Source organism: Protopterus annectens, chromosome 10.part0 (assembly GCF_019279795.1).
Source record: "Protopterus annectens isolate FY-2018-M chromosome 10.part0, PAN1.0, whole genome shotgun sequence".
Classification (NCBI taxonomy): Eukaryota; Metazoa; Chordata; order Ceratodontiformes; family Protopteridae; genus Protopterus; species Protopterus annectens.
The window spans coordinates 1,206,908,887-1,206,926,672 of record NC_056744.1 but is presented as its reverse complement, the minus strand read 5'-3'; the positions used below and the strand labels follow the sequence as shown (position 1 = coordinate 1,206,926,672).

The following is a 17,786-nucleotide window of genomic DNA, read 5'->3' as shown; positions in this document are numbered from 1 at the left end:
GACACACAGACACACACACACTAGCAATAGGCGACTCTATAGTCAGGCACACTGATGTCCCACTAACTAGGCTGGATAAGGAGAAGGTAACAGTTAGCTGCCTGTCAGGTGCCAGGATCTGCCACATAACACAAGCACTCAAGTTACTCCAGAACAAGTACAAATACAACTCTGTCATTGTCTGCGTTGGTGTGAATGACCTGAGATGTACCTCCCTGGACTACATGAAAAGAGACATGGAAGAGCTCTCTGATCATGTAGCCCAGGCCGGTATGACCCTGACCCTGAGTAGCATCCTGCCCTCACCAAGAATGATGCCACAGTATAAAGAAAAAATGATCAATTTCAACAATTGGCAAAGTTTTCAGTGTCATTCGAAGGGGATCCAGTATCTGTCCGCCTGGGATGACATGCTCAACAAGCCACATTGCTTTGGAAGAGATGGCTTGCACCTGTCACCCTTAGGCTTTTGAATACTGGCCAAGACTCTTGCCGCCCCCATAGTCCCTTTTTTAGGCAAGGCTCAAAAGGCAAACCCACCACCATAAATAGCACAGGTAACCAAAAACTGAGAGTAATGCTACTCAACGCCAGAAGTCTAAACCTCAAAATGCACACACTCGAGGCACTCCTCAGTATGGAGAACATTGACATCTGTGCAGTAACAGAAACCTGTTTTATGGCTCCTGAGAGCATCCCAGCACTACTAGGCTATACCTCATACCATACATTTTGGCCACAGAACTAGGATTGAAATACAAAAGGTGGGGGTGTATCCATATTCATCAAGGATACCCACACCTCCAGGTTAGTGGCGCAGCACAATGCATCAGAGATCATCCATGTGCAACTAACAATGGGCAAAACTGCAATCCAAATTGTAGCTTGCTACAGATCACCCACCATGGCCCAGGACCCCCATTCCTCATTTCTGAAGACACTGGGGAATATGAAGGTCCTACCAAACACCTTAATACTGGGAGATTTCAATTACCCAAACATAAATTGGGAGAACTACTCAAGTACTAACTCCCTTGCCCAATGCTTCCTAGAATTTATAAACTCAAACGCCCTGGATCAACTGGTCAACACCCCCACCAGAGGGAACAACATATTGGACCTGGTCATCACCAACATGAGCGACCGGTGATCCACACCGGAGGTCAACCCCTCACTGGTTAGATTAGACTTGTGAAAATAATACCGCTGACACTCCTAAAGTATCCTCCCAGCAATAAGCAAAGCCAAACGATATAATCAATAAAACTGTAGGATACACCACGAGAAGTCCAAGGTAATGAAAACGTTCTTCTTTATTCAAACAAGAAATATAAAACTAAGGATGAGCGCTTTCGCGTGCACCATGCACGCCTCATCAGATCTAATTAATGAATATTGGTCTTGACTTTATATAGTCTAGGTGAATCAGTTAAACAATCACAATCAACAATCAGCAATCTAGCTGAAAGCATTTCCACCAATTAAATTTTAAAGTGTCCTGGTGCATTAAAAAGATGTAAACATATTTTATCTTCTTGTTACTAAAAGTACTCAATATATCAAGGGTCTTGATATGCACCAGGACACTTTAAAATTTAATTGGTGGAAATGCTTTCAGCTAGATTGCTGATTGTTGATTGTGATTGTTTAAATGATTCACCTAGACTATATAAAGTCAAGACCGATATTCATTAATTAGATCTGATGAAGCGTGCATGGTGCATGCGAAAGTGCTCATCCTTAGTTTTATATTTCTTGTTTGAATAAAGAAGAACGTTTTCATTACCTTGGACTTCTCGTGGTGTATCCTACAGTTTTATTGATTATATGGTTAGATTAGACCATAGACTAATCACTCTGGATATCCACATTCCGCCCCACCCCCAATCAAGGAAACCACCATGAAAAACTTTTCAAAAGCAAACTTCACATTACTTAAGACCAAGATGGAAAGGTTCACAGCCCCCATGCTAAAGGACAATGCTGTCCAAGCTGCTGAAACCTTTACAAAGGCACTCTATGAGCATCTGCAGGAATGCATGGATCGTGCTATTCCAAGTAAAACCAAGACTCACTCCTCCAAGAAAAGGAAACCAGTCTGGTGGACCCCTGCCATAAACAAGCTATACAACAGAAGGAGGAAACTAGTACAGAAAAGAGTAAAATCCCAAGAAGGAAAGACATCCCTGATCATTATCAGCAAGAAACTATGATCCCTCATTAAATCATCCAAGGCTAGTTTTAAAAGTAGAATTGCCAATGACTCCAAAGATAACCACAAAGCGTTATTTAGCTATGTCAAAAACCTAAGTGGAAACTCTCAGATCTGCTCTGAGTTAGTGCAGAATGGCACAAAATATACTGAACCGACTGTTATTGCAAACATTCTGGCAGACAGGTTTAGTACAAACTTCACCCCCCTCTCACCCCCTAAAGGGCCCATAACCATACCACAAGAATGTAGGGCCCCATCAATCACTGACACACTGGTTAAAACAGCCCTATCCAAAGCCAAAAACACAGTTTCAATGGGACTGGACGGGGTCCCAGGCTGTGTCTTACAAGAGCTCCAAAATGAACTAACTCCTCACCTAAACACACTGTTCAAACTCAGCCTCTCTACAGGCTACATACCCACAGAGTGGCGCACAGCACCAGTTATCCCACTCCACAAAGGTGGAGCCACAATGGACCCCAGAAACTCTCGCCCTATAAGCATGACTAGCCTGGTCTGCAAGGCTATGGAATGCATCATCATGGAACTCATTAACAGACACATTGGGAACCTCCAAACCTTGGACCCTACCCAGTTTGGTTTTGTTAAGGGCAGATCATGCCTCCTAAACCTGGTGGACTTCTTTGAGATGGTTACCAAGGCATTAGATGAGGGAAAGGAGGTCCACACAGCCTACCTAGACCTCACAAAAGCTTTCAACAACATTCCCCATTCAAGTATTATAGATAAGCTCACCAGCTTGAGCATAAACCCCTACATCATGAGATGAGTTGCCAACTAGCTCATGGATAGAACCCTCATTGTGAGAGTTGCCAGCTCTACGTCCAACTCTAAACCTGTTACAAGTGGCGTCCCCTAGGGCTCAGTCCTAGGACCCCTCCTGTTTGGTATATACTTCTCAGAGGTACAGGCAAGCATAGGAGGACTCTGGCTGACCAAGTTCGCAGATGACTGCAAACTAGGGGCCATAATTGATTCTCCGTCTGATACAGTCACCCTCCAGATGGGTCTCACTGAGATGAATACCTGGTGTCAAAATCATGGCCTCAAGCTAAATGCCAAAAAGTGCATAGTCATCCCCTTAGGAAAAAACAAAGTACCCATGAACTACCACATAGGTGGTAGTCCCCTAAATACAGAAAATGTAATAAGGGATCTGGGTACCCAAGTAGATAGTAATCTCTCCTTTGATAAACATATTGCCAAGGTGGTTAGAAAATCCTTCTATGTGGCCCACCTAATCACAAAAGGGTTTGCGTCTAGAACAAAAGAGGTTATTGTGCCACTCTACTCATCACTCATTAGACCCATCATAGAATACAATGCCCCATTTGGGATGTACCTTACAAGACACCTGCACCAGCTGGACAGGCTAGAAAAGTACCTCACCAAAAGGATTACTGGCCTCAAACAGATGTCCTATGTAGCCCAACTCAAGAAACTTCAGCTGTACTCAGTTGCATACCGCTTACTCAGAGGTGATCTCTGCCTGACATACAAGACCATGTCCAACCCAGAACTGATGGACATGCTCCATCTAAAAAAACAAAACAAATCCCAGAGAGCCACATGCTCTAGAGATATAAACCTCACCACAATGATAAATAGGACATGCTGAAGGGATGGATTCCTATCCCAGAGACTCCCCATACTTTGGAACAGGATTCCAGTATACATCAGGCAGAGCCCCTCACTAACACTCTTCAAGAAAAACCTTGACGGGTGGATGAGAAACAGAAAATTTACCCTGGGGATCACTTCACTGGCTCTGCTGGACAGTGGCACATTGAACTAATGGCTCTTCTGGACAGTGGTGCAGGAAACTAATGGCTCTGCTGGACAGAGGCACAGGGAACTAATCTAAGGGGATGGCAAAAGCCAACACATTCTGGCTAGCCATATAAATGCCCTTGGGCAGATAACCTAACCTATGAACCTATGTTCAGAAAGGTGTTCCAGACAAATGCTCAGGGTTGTAGATGTGGCACTGCCTGACATGCATAACTGCCTCCACTGTATTGCAGATTCACTGGATCAGATGAATGACATGTTTTAAAGAGGGGTGTCTGTGATGGACCAAGGGATGTCTGTCATGGAAAAAGCAGTGTCTGTGATGGAGTATCTGCTGGGAGGGGAATGGTGTCCTCATGGGCGTAGGTCAGCTACAACATTTGCTGACAGCCAATGTGGCCATGCCTGATCTCGCTCATGTAGTGACAGTACTTCCACTGCTCCATTGGTGAGTGCGCTGTCCACACCCAGATGTGGCAGACTAGACTTTCTGTGAAGAGAGCATGTCCAGCAGACATCAGCCACATTCATGTAGCAGTACTGCATCTGACCTTGGGTGTGGAGGTGCCAGTTCAACTTCTGGCAGAGCCAGTTCTTGTGATTGGGATACAAAAGCTTTGTATCTGATGAATAGGGTGCATAGTTACATAAGTGCTTAGTATATCTGCATTTGTGTTGTTGAACTAATAATTGTACCTGTCATTTATATTTGCCTTGCCAAGTTATACAGTGGATAGCATCATAATTTCACTACTTTATAGTGTATTGTCTTGTAAGGGTTGTGAAGTCAGAAACTGCAATGTGTTTTTTTACTTTCTAACTTTTCTCTATAATACTTTTCCAGTACAAACTTATGGTGCACTTAAGTCACATCATTACATTCACATTTCAGGATTGTATGACAGCACTGTAGTCAAATCTCATCAGAACAGTAATATAGTATAATGCTCTCTTTTACATGTACTTCACCAGACACATGCAGCAGCTATTCAGACTACAATACTTCCTCATCAAGATAAGAGAGGGCCTACAAACCATGCCATGATGTATGTGTATGGATTAAAAGACCTGCCACTCTAACCTGTCTGGTATCAGATGAAATGATGTCTGCCTGGCCGCCAGGCCAGTGTCCAATCATGCCTTGGTGGGATGACCTCATGTGCAATAATCTGATATAATTGATGACATCAGCATTGTTTATTGAGCATATGGTAATAACAGTGTCCCAACTGCTGATGTAAAATGCTCTCTAATGTCAACTAACAGCTGCTACAGACACACATACAGTTGACTGCAGTGCAAACAGAGCCTCTACCTATCTAAGTGCACAGACTACAAAACACAGCACTTTACACAAGTACCATGGCACAAGTCTGATTTATACAAGACTGCAAGTGAACTTATAGTAGATGATATCAGCAGGCCATGTGGGGGACAAGTTAGAAAGCCTGCATACGTAGGTACATAGATTCATAGGTTCATATGATGCCAGTAGCCTAACAGCATTAGGGTGTGTAGAAGCCTAGCTGTATAAAACACAAGTACCCTTACTTAGCATAGTTGGATGTTTGAGCTTAGCAGACTGAGGTTTTGAACACCACCAACTAGGCCTATCCATGTGGGAGCACAGAACAATATTATATATTACACTTTGTATTGTGGCTGATATATGTGTAGAAACAAATACTGAGACCCCAGGGTTGTACTGTTTGGTTGGGGGGGGGGGGGCAACAGATGGATGTATTGTAAATAGATGACATATAGTAAGACTGTTCCCTTAGTTTGCTATGTTTCCACATGTAGTTTTATGTCATGCATAGGAAATGGACAATAAACACCAATAATAAAGCATCGTATATACAGTCCCATAGCAGAGTGAGCAGCAGATTTGTGCAATGGTTAACAAAATGTACACGCCTGCAAGTTACACCTGTTTGGATGTAGGTAAGCCATGCACAAATGTGAGCCACATTGCTAATGTCTGACAAGCAGAATGCAACAGTGGCAAGGAATTGAATGTACAGGCAGCTGTGTATGCCTATTTCACAAATGTTAAAGCCATGCCGGTCCAGATAACAGGAATACATTTACAGGACTATACTACCCAGTATACCCACAGTATTACATTTGATCATAACTGTAATTATACATAGATTATTCCATCATTAAAAGTAATACTGTATGGAATATGCTGCATTCGAACCCATGACCGTGTGTATGGCAGTCCCGCTGTTACACCTGTTGCCACAAGAATGTTGAGGAAGCAGTTGTCTATGTTGCACTTCATTGCTGTAAAATGCAATGTCACGGCAGTAAAACAAAGGTGCACATTCTGTACTAGAACCCAGTGCATTCTGTACTCAAGGCAGGGTTTTCATGATGGTCAAAGGTATTAATTAAATGTATCTAGTTTCTATTTTGGGCTGTCTTCTTACTAGATGGTAAACTGTGCTTTGCACAAACCAGATAAACACAGCCAAACCTGAAATGTATTTATTTTCCATTTCCACTGTTTGTGCTACATAGTGCATCACACAAAAAGTGCAATTAAACACAAGAGGAATAAGACAAACAAAATAAGTAATAGACACATATAAGTTTTCACAATTTCTATATAGGTAAAATGGAAAGGAGGTTTTGGAGAAGAATTTATGAACACCTATATAGTATTAGGAAAAGGGAAGACAATAATGCACCATTCCGGCATATTAACCTCAATCCTGACCACTTTTTCCATTTTGGTATTTTGGAGGTGGTAGGTATGGACATTAGAGGGGGTGACAGGACTAACAAATTGGACAGGGATGAAATGCGATGGCAAATTAATTTGAATGCCACTGTAGCCCCTGGTATTAATGACCACATTTGTATCAAGCCAGAGTTGAAACATAGGGCTACTAAGTTAGAGTATTGGTGTTATTATATACCATACTTGTCAAACACTTTGTACTAGTTCAAATTTTTATTTATGTGTTATGTATTGCTGTTTTAGAATTATTTTTTAGGGTGTATGTTTATAAAGTTTAATTAGTGTGTTAAGTGGGGGGGCTGCTTATTTAAGGTATGTCAATGATGTATTTCACAGGTCTGAAGAAGTCTTGGATGACGAAAGCGCTTGACTGACTGTGTTACTACTGAGTCTTTCTTGTTGTGGAATTAAATATTTTTATTTGATACTACCGAGTCTGGTTCTTGGCTACTTGGAGTGGTGATTCTGGTTTTTCAAAATTAGAAATGGACACATATAAGTAAAATAGGTGTTTGCTGTCACATGTTAAGGTACTTTCTGTAGAAATCTACCACTAATTACTTGACTAGACATAACACTTGAAATACAAGGATATGCCATAATATTATTAAAGAATACATTTTAGGCTTAGGACTTACCTTGCAAATGCAGCAGTTGGCACAATTTTATTTCAGGGCTAAAGTTTCCTTGTCGCTAATCCCATAATATTGAAGTATTCAGGAAAAAACAGAATGGAGGATAGATGGATCCTTTATAGCTTATTGAATAGCAGCACTGTACTGAAAATCACCTGCTTATGTTGTAATTAGCACCTATGAAAAAGATCTGCTACTTTAGTGACTATATCAGCTCCACTGGTGCTCATTAGTGCACGATGCTTGCCTATGCACTGTTACTCACACCAGCACTTAAATCAGGTAAACACAAGTAATCCCGTTATTACTTTTCTCTGTTCCTGTGATATCACACAAGCATGCAACTCAAAAAGTGAAGGAAAGGTTGCAGACCCTGTATTAGAACACAGGAACATCTATACTGTAGCCCTACACATACATGTGCTGCCACAGGAATAGTTATGTGACAAGCACAGAGAAACCTGCCATTCATTCTTCCATTTCTCGCCACTGTTCTAGGAGCCACATGATGGAAACGACAGAAATTAAAAAAAATATTTACTTAAAGTGGCAGAGATGACACAGTTTAACAAACAATAAAGAGGATGAAACAGAACTGGTGAACTGTGCACTGCTTACATAGGTGCATCGGTTCATATGTAGGTACTAGACTATTGGCCCTAGGGCCTATATAAGCCTAGCCAAATGGTGCCCTGGCTTTTGCCACCCAAGAAAATGATTTTCCTGTGCCCCTGTCAAGCAGAACCACAGAAATGATCCCCGGGGTGAATTTCCTATCTCTCATCCAATCATCAAGATTTTTCTTGAAGAGTGCACTTTCACCCTTCACAGACCTAAATGTACACCTCAGTAAGTGTAACCTGACACATATCCCGGATGTCATCATACACTGTTGCCATCCATTGAAAATGAACGCTGTGGAAGTGCGTACACTAAGTGAACATCCCTACACAGTTAAAATACTTTGGGATTCAGCAATTCTAATGAGTTTTGACCTCATTTGCATATTCACTGTGCTGACAGTCCTGAATCTGCAAGGCTGGTAATCATGTAGGAAAGGAAACTGAAGGAGAGCCCAATGTTGTACACACAAGGGAGCGTATTACTTTGCTATATATCTGCACAGAGGACTACATGTTTTGATTGAATTTGACTGTATTCTGTCAGATGCATACTGCATATGCTTACATGACAGTAGGAATAGTCTGTTTTATGGGGCTTACACTTTTAGCTGTTGACATTAGTTACGAGTATAGTCTTCATTTGGGGGTGGGGCAGCAAAGCTGCATTTATGTCATGGTACTTAAAAAGGAATTGTTGATATTGTTAATCTAATTTTCTAGCATCCAGCATGTCTAATAATGTCATAATGTGTGTGGGGTTACATGTTATGTTCATTTCTGTACAAATCTAAGGACTTTTACTTGCACTTGTTTCCATGCAGACTCCTTTCTGTGGCTGTATTCAGAAATGTTTCTAATACATGGACAACATTAGCACAGAGTCTACACAGTTGCTTTACAGCTTGTTGAATCGGTCCACCATGTTGGTTTGCTTCATTAGCATACAATTCAGCTACTTATGCTGTAATCTGTATGCCACAGAAAACTCCATGTTTGTCCATGAGTGCGCGCTGCTACAGAGTTTGCTGAATCCAAAAATATTCGCAGTCGTGTGTGCATTGTGCTGTGATGCGCACATGGTCAAAAATGACCACGTAGGCTTTATTGAATCCTATTTTCGGCCACTTGGCTGCAATATGATTTGATAGATAGCTAATTTATAAGTTCAAAAAAATGCGATCCGGTAAACAATAAAGATTCTAGATAATGAGATCAAATACAATAGAGTCTCAAAGAATGAAATATATATATCATATAGACAGATTGATATTATACTGGATGACAATTTGATGCAGGGTTTGATTGACCTTGATTTGTATAATTTCCTTAAAGTTCATAAACCGGTGATACCAGGTATTCTTGGTATACCCAAGGTCCACAAGTCTACAGACGACCCCCCCTATGAGACCCATTGTTTCATCTCAAGGATCTAAAACCCAACCTTTGGCAGTGTATGTTGATTTTAAGCTAAAAAAGTTTTATGAAAAATACTGTCACATTTTAGTAGATTCATGGGATTTTTTGATGAAGATGGGTGGGTGCCCATACAGTGACAATAGCATTTTCATTACCATTGATGTTAAGGACTTGTTTTCGGTTATACCCCAAGAACTGGGGATGGTATGGTTTGAGGACATGTTATTGGAAATGAATTTTTTAAATAATGACAAATTCAAGTTGGTACTTGAAAATATGGAGTTAGTTTTAAGATATAACTACCTTTATTTTCAGGGGGAATACTTTCATCAAAAAGAGGCGGTAACAATGGGCTCTGCCTGTGCGCCGATATATGCGAACATTATTATGCTGTGCTGGGAATTAGATATATTTTTTCATCCGACTACTATATGTATTTGGCTAAATACTATAGATTTTTGGATGATATTTTTGTTGTATGGAATGGGCCAGTTAGTAAACTTGATGAATTTGTGAAATATATTAATCAAACTACCACCTTTTTAGAATTCACACATGAAATTGGATTAGATTTTATACATTATTTGGATGTGAGGTTGGACAAGGATTATTCAAATAAATGTTTTAAATCTAATATTTATAGGAAAAAACATTTTTCCAATGCTTATTTACATTTTGACAGTGACCATTCATACGTACTCAAAAGGAACATTTTAAAGGGACAAATGATTAGAATGGCAAGAATGATCTCAGATGACAAAGAATTTATTGAAGAGATTGAACATGTTGGCAAATTGTTCCAGGAGAGCGGGTACCCCCCAGAATTAATATGTGATGTAATTAATCAAATACAAGAAGGGAGATGTAATGAAAGAAAGTATACCCCACTTTTAGTTAAGAACATAAACACTAATATGAATAGTAGCAATGAGAATGGGTCAGAAGACAACACTGTCAATGGTAATATGAATAGTTATAGTAATAAAAACAGAAACAAAAATAAAAACAAAAACAGTTTTAATAGAATGCCATACCTTACCCTTACATGCCATCAGGGAATGGGTTGGTTAAGAAAATGTATTAATGAGACTTGGGAGATGTTTAGGGACATGTCCTTTAAAACTGACGTATTTAAAATGGATATACAATATAGTTACAGAAGGAACATGAATATTAAGAATATATTAGAGAGAAAAAAGGTTAAAATCCAAAGTACTAGTAAAAAATGTGGGACTTTCAAGTGTGGTAGGTGCGCACAGTGTGCATTTATATCTGGACAAAAAGAGTTAAGACTACCCAGTCTTAGAATGAATTTAATAGCCAAGGACTACAGTAGCTGTTACACTAAAGGAGTGGTGTACCTTGCATATTGCAAAGTCTGTTGGAGTTATTATGTGGGTAAAATTGAAAGGCACTTAAGATCCAGAATTTATGAACACGTGAGGGATATTAACAAACAAAATGAAAATAACGCCTTGTATAGACACATGTTAATTTGTAAAACAGCTGATTTTAAATTCTGGGTTATAGAGGTGGTCAAGTGTCCTGATAGGGGTGGAGATTGGGAAACGCAACTGGAGTTTAAAGAAAAGATGTGGCAACTCAGACTGGATTCTTGTTGTGGGAAGGGTCTAAATGACCACATCTCCATCACCCCAGCATTGAAAATGTTTGCAGCAGACCCAAAAAAAAATAAACATTAATATGGATGGCCACAGTGAACAAGTAATTTGTAATAATTTATTTATTTATTTATATGTTCCTTGTACTTTTACATTCATGACTATCATCAAATTATATATCACACATATATATATACATATATATATATATATATATATATATATATATATATATATATATATATATATATATATATATATACGTACATACTGGTTTACTATTATATATATATTTTTTTATATTTATAAATATTGATATATTATATTTTCTTAGATTTTATGTATTATTAATACTACTATCTATTTATTTATTCATCATTGATTACTATTTATTTATTTATTTATTATCTTGTACTTATATACAAAACATTTCATACATGGTTTTAGAATATATATATATATATATATATATATATATATATATATATATATATATATATATATATATAGTTTTTATTTCATTTTACTAATGTAGTACTATGGTATTTCATTTAGTAACCTTGGTTTGTTTTTCTTACAGTGATGCTTCTTGTATTGTGATGTATTCAAAGGCATTAGTAACTCATTGGCCCTTTAAGATAGGCAATTATTCAATTCAAAAAGATTCTGGTTAATTAGTGTTTTATGTATAAAATGAGTGGTTTGTTTTATTTCATGGATTCTGATGAAGTCTCCGATTTGGAGACGAAAGCACTCAATCCATGAATTTTATATGAATTTTATACAACTATTTCTTTAGTTCAGTGTTTTTTCTACTTTGTGGATTTATTCAATAAACCTTTGGGTGACTTTGCGGCAGTATCGTGTGGAATTACTGAAGAGCTCCTTTATTGTTTACCGGATCGCATTATTTTGCATTTTTTTGGATTTTTGTGTTGAATTTGGTTACCAGTAATTTATAAGTTCCCTGACTATGCTTAGGTCTTTTTAATAGCACTGTTTAGGTTGACTTATTTTTTATAATATTCCAACATCAGATTTCCTTGTTCTTCAGGTATCAGTTCTTCTAAAAAAAATTTAAAATAACTGATGTTTATTTCTTTATCACTTATGTGCATCTTAAATGATCATATATAGCATTCATAGAAATCCTGTTTTGGATTGATAAAGATTAGAAGCCAAGGCAATGCAAGGGAAAACTTCCTTTACTTTAGATAAATATACCACAGGACCAGCTATATAAATTTGCCAAAATACAATTGTCTGGAACTGGTATATTTAGGAAGGGGCCAACTTACTGCTGCTGCACGTTTATCACATATAATACATTCAGTTAATCTCATCTAAGATGAGAAAAGGCCCTGAAATTAGTTGCTGTGATTGCTTTGTTCACTGCTTGTTTTCTGTCCCTTTACAGAAAGTATGACACCATCTGTTACTCCAGAATTCCAACTGTGTAATAAATTATATTAAATCACAAAGTCAGCCTGGAGCTGAGTGCTCAGCAAGCTTCCATATTAAAGCCGGATCCCATCTGAGGCATAACTATACCACATGGCACTATTTCACATCAGGAAAAATAGCCATCTCATTTTAAATGTTTGTGAAGATAAAGAAGAAAATCTGCATGTGTCAGTGTTAATGGAATGAAACACAATGTACACAAATTTATATTTTAGTGTATAACTTGAGGTAAAATTTTAACAACAAACCGAGTAAATCATTTTAAATTTAAAATAAACTATTCAGCATTTCTTCATAGACATTAGTTAAAACAAACAAAAATATAATTGTCCATAGAAACACAGATTTGTGTTGGCTGACAAGGACCATCAGTTCTAAGTATATCCCTACCTAATGTATATGCTGTAACATGCAAATCCTGCTTACACAATATTTTCCATGCTCCATATATCAATTAATGCTGACTATACTCTGAATTCTTGAAATGATGCAGGTACAACCAAAGTAACCAAAGTAACCTGAGACATATTAAGCTGCACCACTGCCCTTTCAGTGTCATGGAAACAGTGCCATCTGCTATATTCTTATTCTCTTCCTCATGTCAAGGGACTCTGCATACAGACAGTGAGGAGATTGTTCTACCACTTCCAGTGTTCATAGGTAGGTACTAGGCTATCAGCCCTACGGCCTACATAAGCCTAGCCAACAAGGTTCCCTGGCTTATGCCACTCAAGAAAGTTATTTTCCTGTGCCGCTGTTGAGCAGAGACACAGAAGTGATCCCCGGGGTGTATTTCCTATTTCCCATCCACTCATCAAGATTTTTCTTGAAGAGTGCTAATGAAGAACTTTGTTTGACATAGATGGGTAGCTTGTTCCAGAGTATGGGAGAGGAATCTATCCCTCCAGCATGTCCTGTTTATTGTGGTGACAAGGTTTGGGTCCCTAGAGCGTGTAGCTCGGAGGGATTGGGATTTCTTTAGGTGTAGCTTGTCCAACAGCTCTAGGTTTGACATAGCTTTATATGTTAGGGTGAGATCACCTCGGAGTAGGCGATATGCTATGGAGTAAAGCTGGAGTTTTTTGAGGTGGTGAGTGTAGGGCATTTGTTTGAGGCCAGTAATCCTCTTTGTGAGGTACTTCTGTGGCCTTTCCAGCTGCTGCAGATGCCTTGTGAGGTACATTTCAAAAGGGGCATTGTACTCTATAATGGGTCTAATGAGTGTTGAGTAGAGGGAAACAATGACCTATTTTTTCCTGGATGAGAACCCTTTTATGATGACTGTGACAATGTGACTATCAAAGGAGAGACTACAGTCCACCTGGGTCCCAAGGTCTCTTATCACACATTCAGTGTTAAGTAGATTGCTGCCTATGTGGTAGTTCATGGGTACAGAGTTTTTACCAAAGGGGATGACATTGCACTTTTTGGCATTGAGCTTGAGGCCATGGCTCTGACACCAGGCATCTGTCTCAGCAAGGCCCTTCTTTAGGGTGTCCACATCATTTGGGGACTTGACTATGGTTCCTAGTTTGCAGTCATCTGCAAACTTCATTAGCCAGAGGCCTTCTGTGTTAGCCTGTACTTCAGAGAAGTAGATACCAAACAGGAGAGGTCCCAGGATTGAACCCTGTGGTACTCCACTTGTCACTGCTTTGAGGTCAGATTTGGAGTCTGCAACTTTTACAGTGTGGGTTCTGTCAGTGAGCCAGTTGGCAATCCATCTAGTGATGTAGGGATTTATACCTAGTTTAGTGAGTTTAGCTATAATTCCAGAATGGGGGGTGGTGTCGAAAGCCTTGGTGAGGTCAAGATAGGTTGTGTGAACCACCTTACCCTCATCTAAGGCCTTGGTGACTGCCTCAAAGAAGTCAATCAGGTTCAGGAGGCATGATCTGCCTTTCACAAACCTGAACTGGGTGGGCTCCAGAGTTTGGAGGTTACCAATGTCTTTGTTTATGAGTTCCATGATGATAAGTTCCATGGCCTTGCAGACCAGGCTCATCAGGCTAATAGGTCGATAGTTCCTGGGATCAGTGGTGGCTCCCCCTTTGTGGAGTGGGATAACTGTTGCTGTGCACCATTCAGTGGGCACAAAGCCTGATGCGAGGCTATTATTGAACATGGTGCTTAAGTGGGAAGCCAGTTCGGTCTGAAGTTCGTGTAAAACGCAGCCTGGGATGTTGTCCGGTCACATGGATGCTGTGTTTCTGGCTTTAGAGAGTGCAGCTTTTACCTGTGTAGTTGTGATTACAGGGACTCTGCATTATTCCTGCATAGATATGGGCCATTTAGGGGGTGAGAGGGGTGTAAAGTGAGCACTGAACCTATCTGCCAGGATGTTGGCAATATCAGTTGTTTCTGTAATTTTTGTGCCTTTGTGCTGTAACTCAGAACACATCTGGGTGTTGCCATCGAGTTTCTTGACATAGCTATAGAATGCTTTGTGGTTGTCCTTGGAATTAGTGGTGATTTTGTTTTCGTAGCTAGCTTTGCAGGATCTTACATTTATATGAAATAATTTGAGATACATTACTGTGTACATAATTACTTATTATTAACTTAGCCAGATAACCAGGGTGCACTCATTGAACAATGGGGCTGAAATTGCTGGGTGCAGCAGCTGTTTGTGGGTGATAATGGCTAATCCTGGCTGTTGCAATCAAATTATACAGTCACTAGTCTGGTTTTGCAGGACTAGTGTGCATTCATGTAAAGCAAGTCGGAATATCATGTTTTCACCACAATCAGACTTTTGAGGTGTGCACAGTTATTTTTTTTTAAATTGATTGGTAGGGGGTATTGGAGGATTATAAAGACAGCAGTGTGAATGTTCTTTTTTATTCAAGAAGGCAGATTAAAAAGAACATGTGCATTTATGTATATTCCTCAAAAACCTTGCTTAACTGCTTTTTATTAACTCCTCACCGATGTCCTTCACCATGGATTGAGCTGAAAATGGCATCACTGTTTGCCTTTTCTAGTCAACTGTTTTAGGTCACCTTAATACTTAACAAACATGATTGTAAAATATTACTTGTATTTAACAACATCAGAGGAATGATGAAGCATCACCAGTCATTCATAAATGAGACAGAAAGACAGCATGTTATCTTTGAACACTATGATTTTTAATCATAACTGTGGTGCTGTACTCTAACCTGCTACACTACTTGTACTTTAAGCAGTCATTTCAAAGGTATTTTCTATTTGACTATGAATAGTGTGGACAGAGGTGGTGTTGACGTAGGTATTGTAGGGATGTTTAAGCAGTACGACTGAATCATTATAGCTCAGCCAGTATTTTGCTTTCTTGCTTCCTGTTCTCAGAGATCTTTACTAAGAATTCGTTTTCTGTCCTGGTTTTTTTCCTTCTGCTTTAGTATCGGAGCACTTGTGGGCCTGTCAATCGCTGCTGTAGTTTTGCTTGCCTTCATCATCACAGTGTGTGTTCTCTGCTATCTGTTCATCAGCACAAAACCACACAACAGGTTGGATACAGGACTGCACTTACAGACGCCAGGTAAGGCACAGTGAGATATTAAGGAAATAGACATTCTTCAGTATATGTAGTGCATTTTGTACAGTACTGTAATAGCCACCATTATTTCATTAATATACTGGATATGCAATGCATGTTGATTGGATGTGGCACAGAACAAGAACCAATAGAATTATTTGGTGCTTATCTTATCCATCTTCACTCACATTATAGCCTCAGCTCAGACTGTCAGATGTTTAGGTTTCTCCTTATTTAATTTAATGCAGCTTCTTTGGTGTCACTGAGGATGAACACACATCTACATAGATAGATAGACACTTGTCATAATTATGTACACATGTTTTTAATGCCAAATGTCTGTGGAGGTGTAGAGATTGAGCAAAGGGACTTTACCCAAATGCTGGCATATGTGATCATCAAGAAGGGTCAAAATTTTGTTTCATTTGCTATTGTTATTTTAGTGAATAGTGATGAGGAAATTGTCTCCTTTATGTTTTCAGTGTAGCTGGGTGCTTTTGGCTTTGTGCTGATGTCTTCTGCAAAAAAGTTGAGAAACATGGGTATTATTAATTTACATTTTATTAAATGTGTTTACTTTTAACATTTTAAGCACAATATCTGACACAGTTTAAACATCAGAAGTCTAACTTAATTTATGTAGCTATAAGTATATATACATTTATACATTTTGAATTTTTGAGTAAAAGTATGTAAACAAACATCTTGGCAAACATTAAACCACCACAATGAAAAACATTTATTACCAAGAAAATGAATGCTTGATAAATATAATTTCAGAAAATAACATAATATCTATCTTTAATGAAATGTTAATTTGGCAGGATGCTACTCCATTTGCTATTACTATTGTCCAACATTTCTCAAACTGTATGGTCATCCATCATAGGGGGCACAGACATGTTTCATGGCAGGTTAAGTTTAAATCTTAAAATGTTGTATACTTAAATATTCCTTATGGTTTTTAAGTAAAATCTCACTAATGGATGATTGTAAGGGAGATTGTATTTATTGTAATTGTAATACTAAGGGCTTACTGTATGTCGCTCTATGCACTGTTTGTCCTGGATTTTATGTGAGTAAAACCCAAAGGAGTTTTAGAGATCGCATATATGAGCATCAACTGGACATCAAGCATTTAAAAGCTACTAATGCTTTGGCCAAACATGTGAGTCAACATATAGGACAGAAGTTTGTATTTTGTGGTATAGAAATTGTGGAAAAAAATCCTGGGGGGGGGTCCATGGAAGGATGTATTAGAGGCCCGTGAGTTAAAATGGCAAATCAGGCTGGCAGCTTTCAGCCCACCTGGATTAAATGATTATGTGAGTATTAACTACATTCTTAAATTAAAATCATACAATGTATGATTTTTTTAATAATGTTCTTATTAAGTTCTCAATTAAATTATTTGTTGAATAATTGTTTTTTTTAATCATTGTTCGTTTTAAAGTTGTTTTTTTTAAGGAAATGTTTGAACAATGGGGGAAGTATTAATTAATAACATTGGGTCGGGTGACTAATTTCAATAGGATAAAAGGTGTGTGTTTGTAATGTTTGTTTGGTTCTGAAGAAGTCTTTAGTTATAATCACACAAAAGCACTCAAACTCTGTGGAAAAATAAAACTGTTTTTATTGTGATATACTTGGATTTTGGGTTTCATTTGGAGCTTTGGACTGGACAAGTTGTATACGTTTGTTGTACTGTTTCTTAGTTTATGGTGATAAGG

At 38.6% G+C, this 17,786-nt stretch overlaps 1 protein-coding gene across 1 annotated transcript in view; it reads left to right on the top strand.

Annotated features, from left to right (window-relative positions):
• SHISAL2A (shisa like 2A) overlaps positions 1 to 17,786 on the top strand; it is a 2,291,278-nt gene that overhangs the window by 1,122,952 nt on the left and 1,150,540 nt on the right. Inside the window, exon 2 of the mRNA XM_044085954.1 lies at positions 15,920 to 16,059. Coding sequence (XP_043941889.1) covers positions 15,920 to 16,059 — 140 coding nt within the window. The remainder of the gene's footprint in view (positions 1 to 15,919; positions 16,060 to 17,786) is intronic.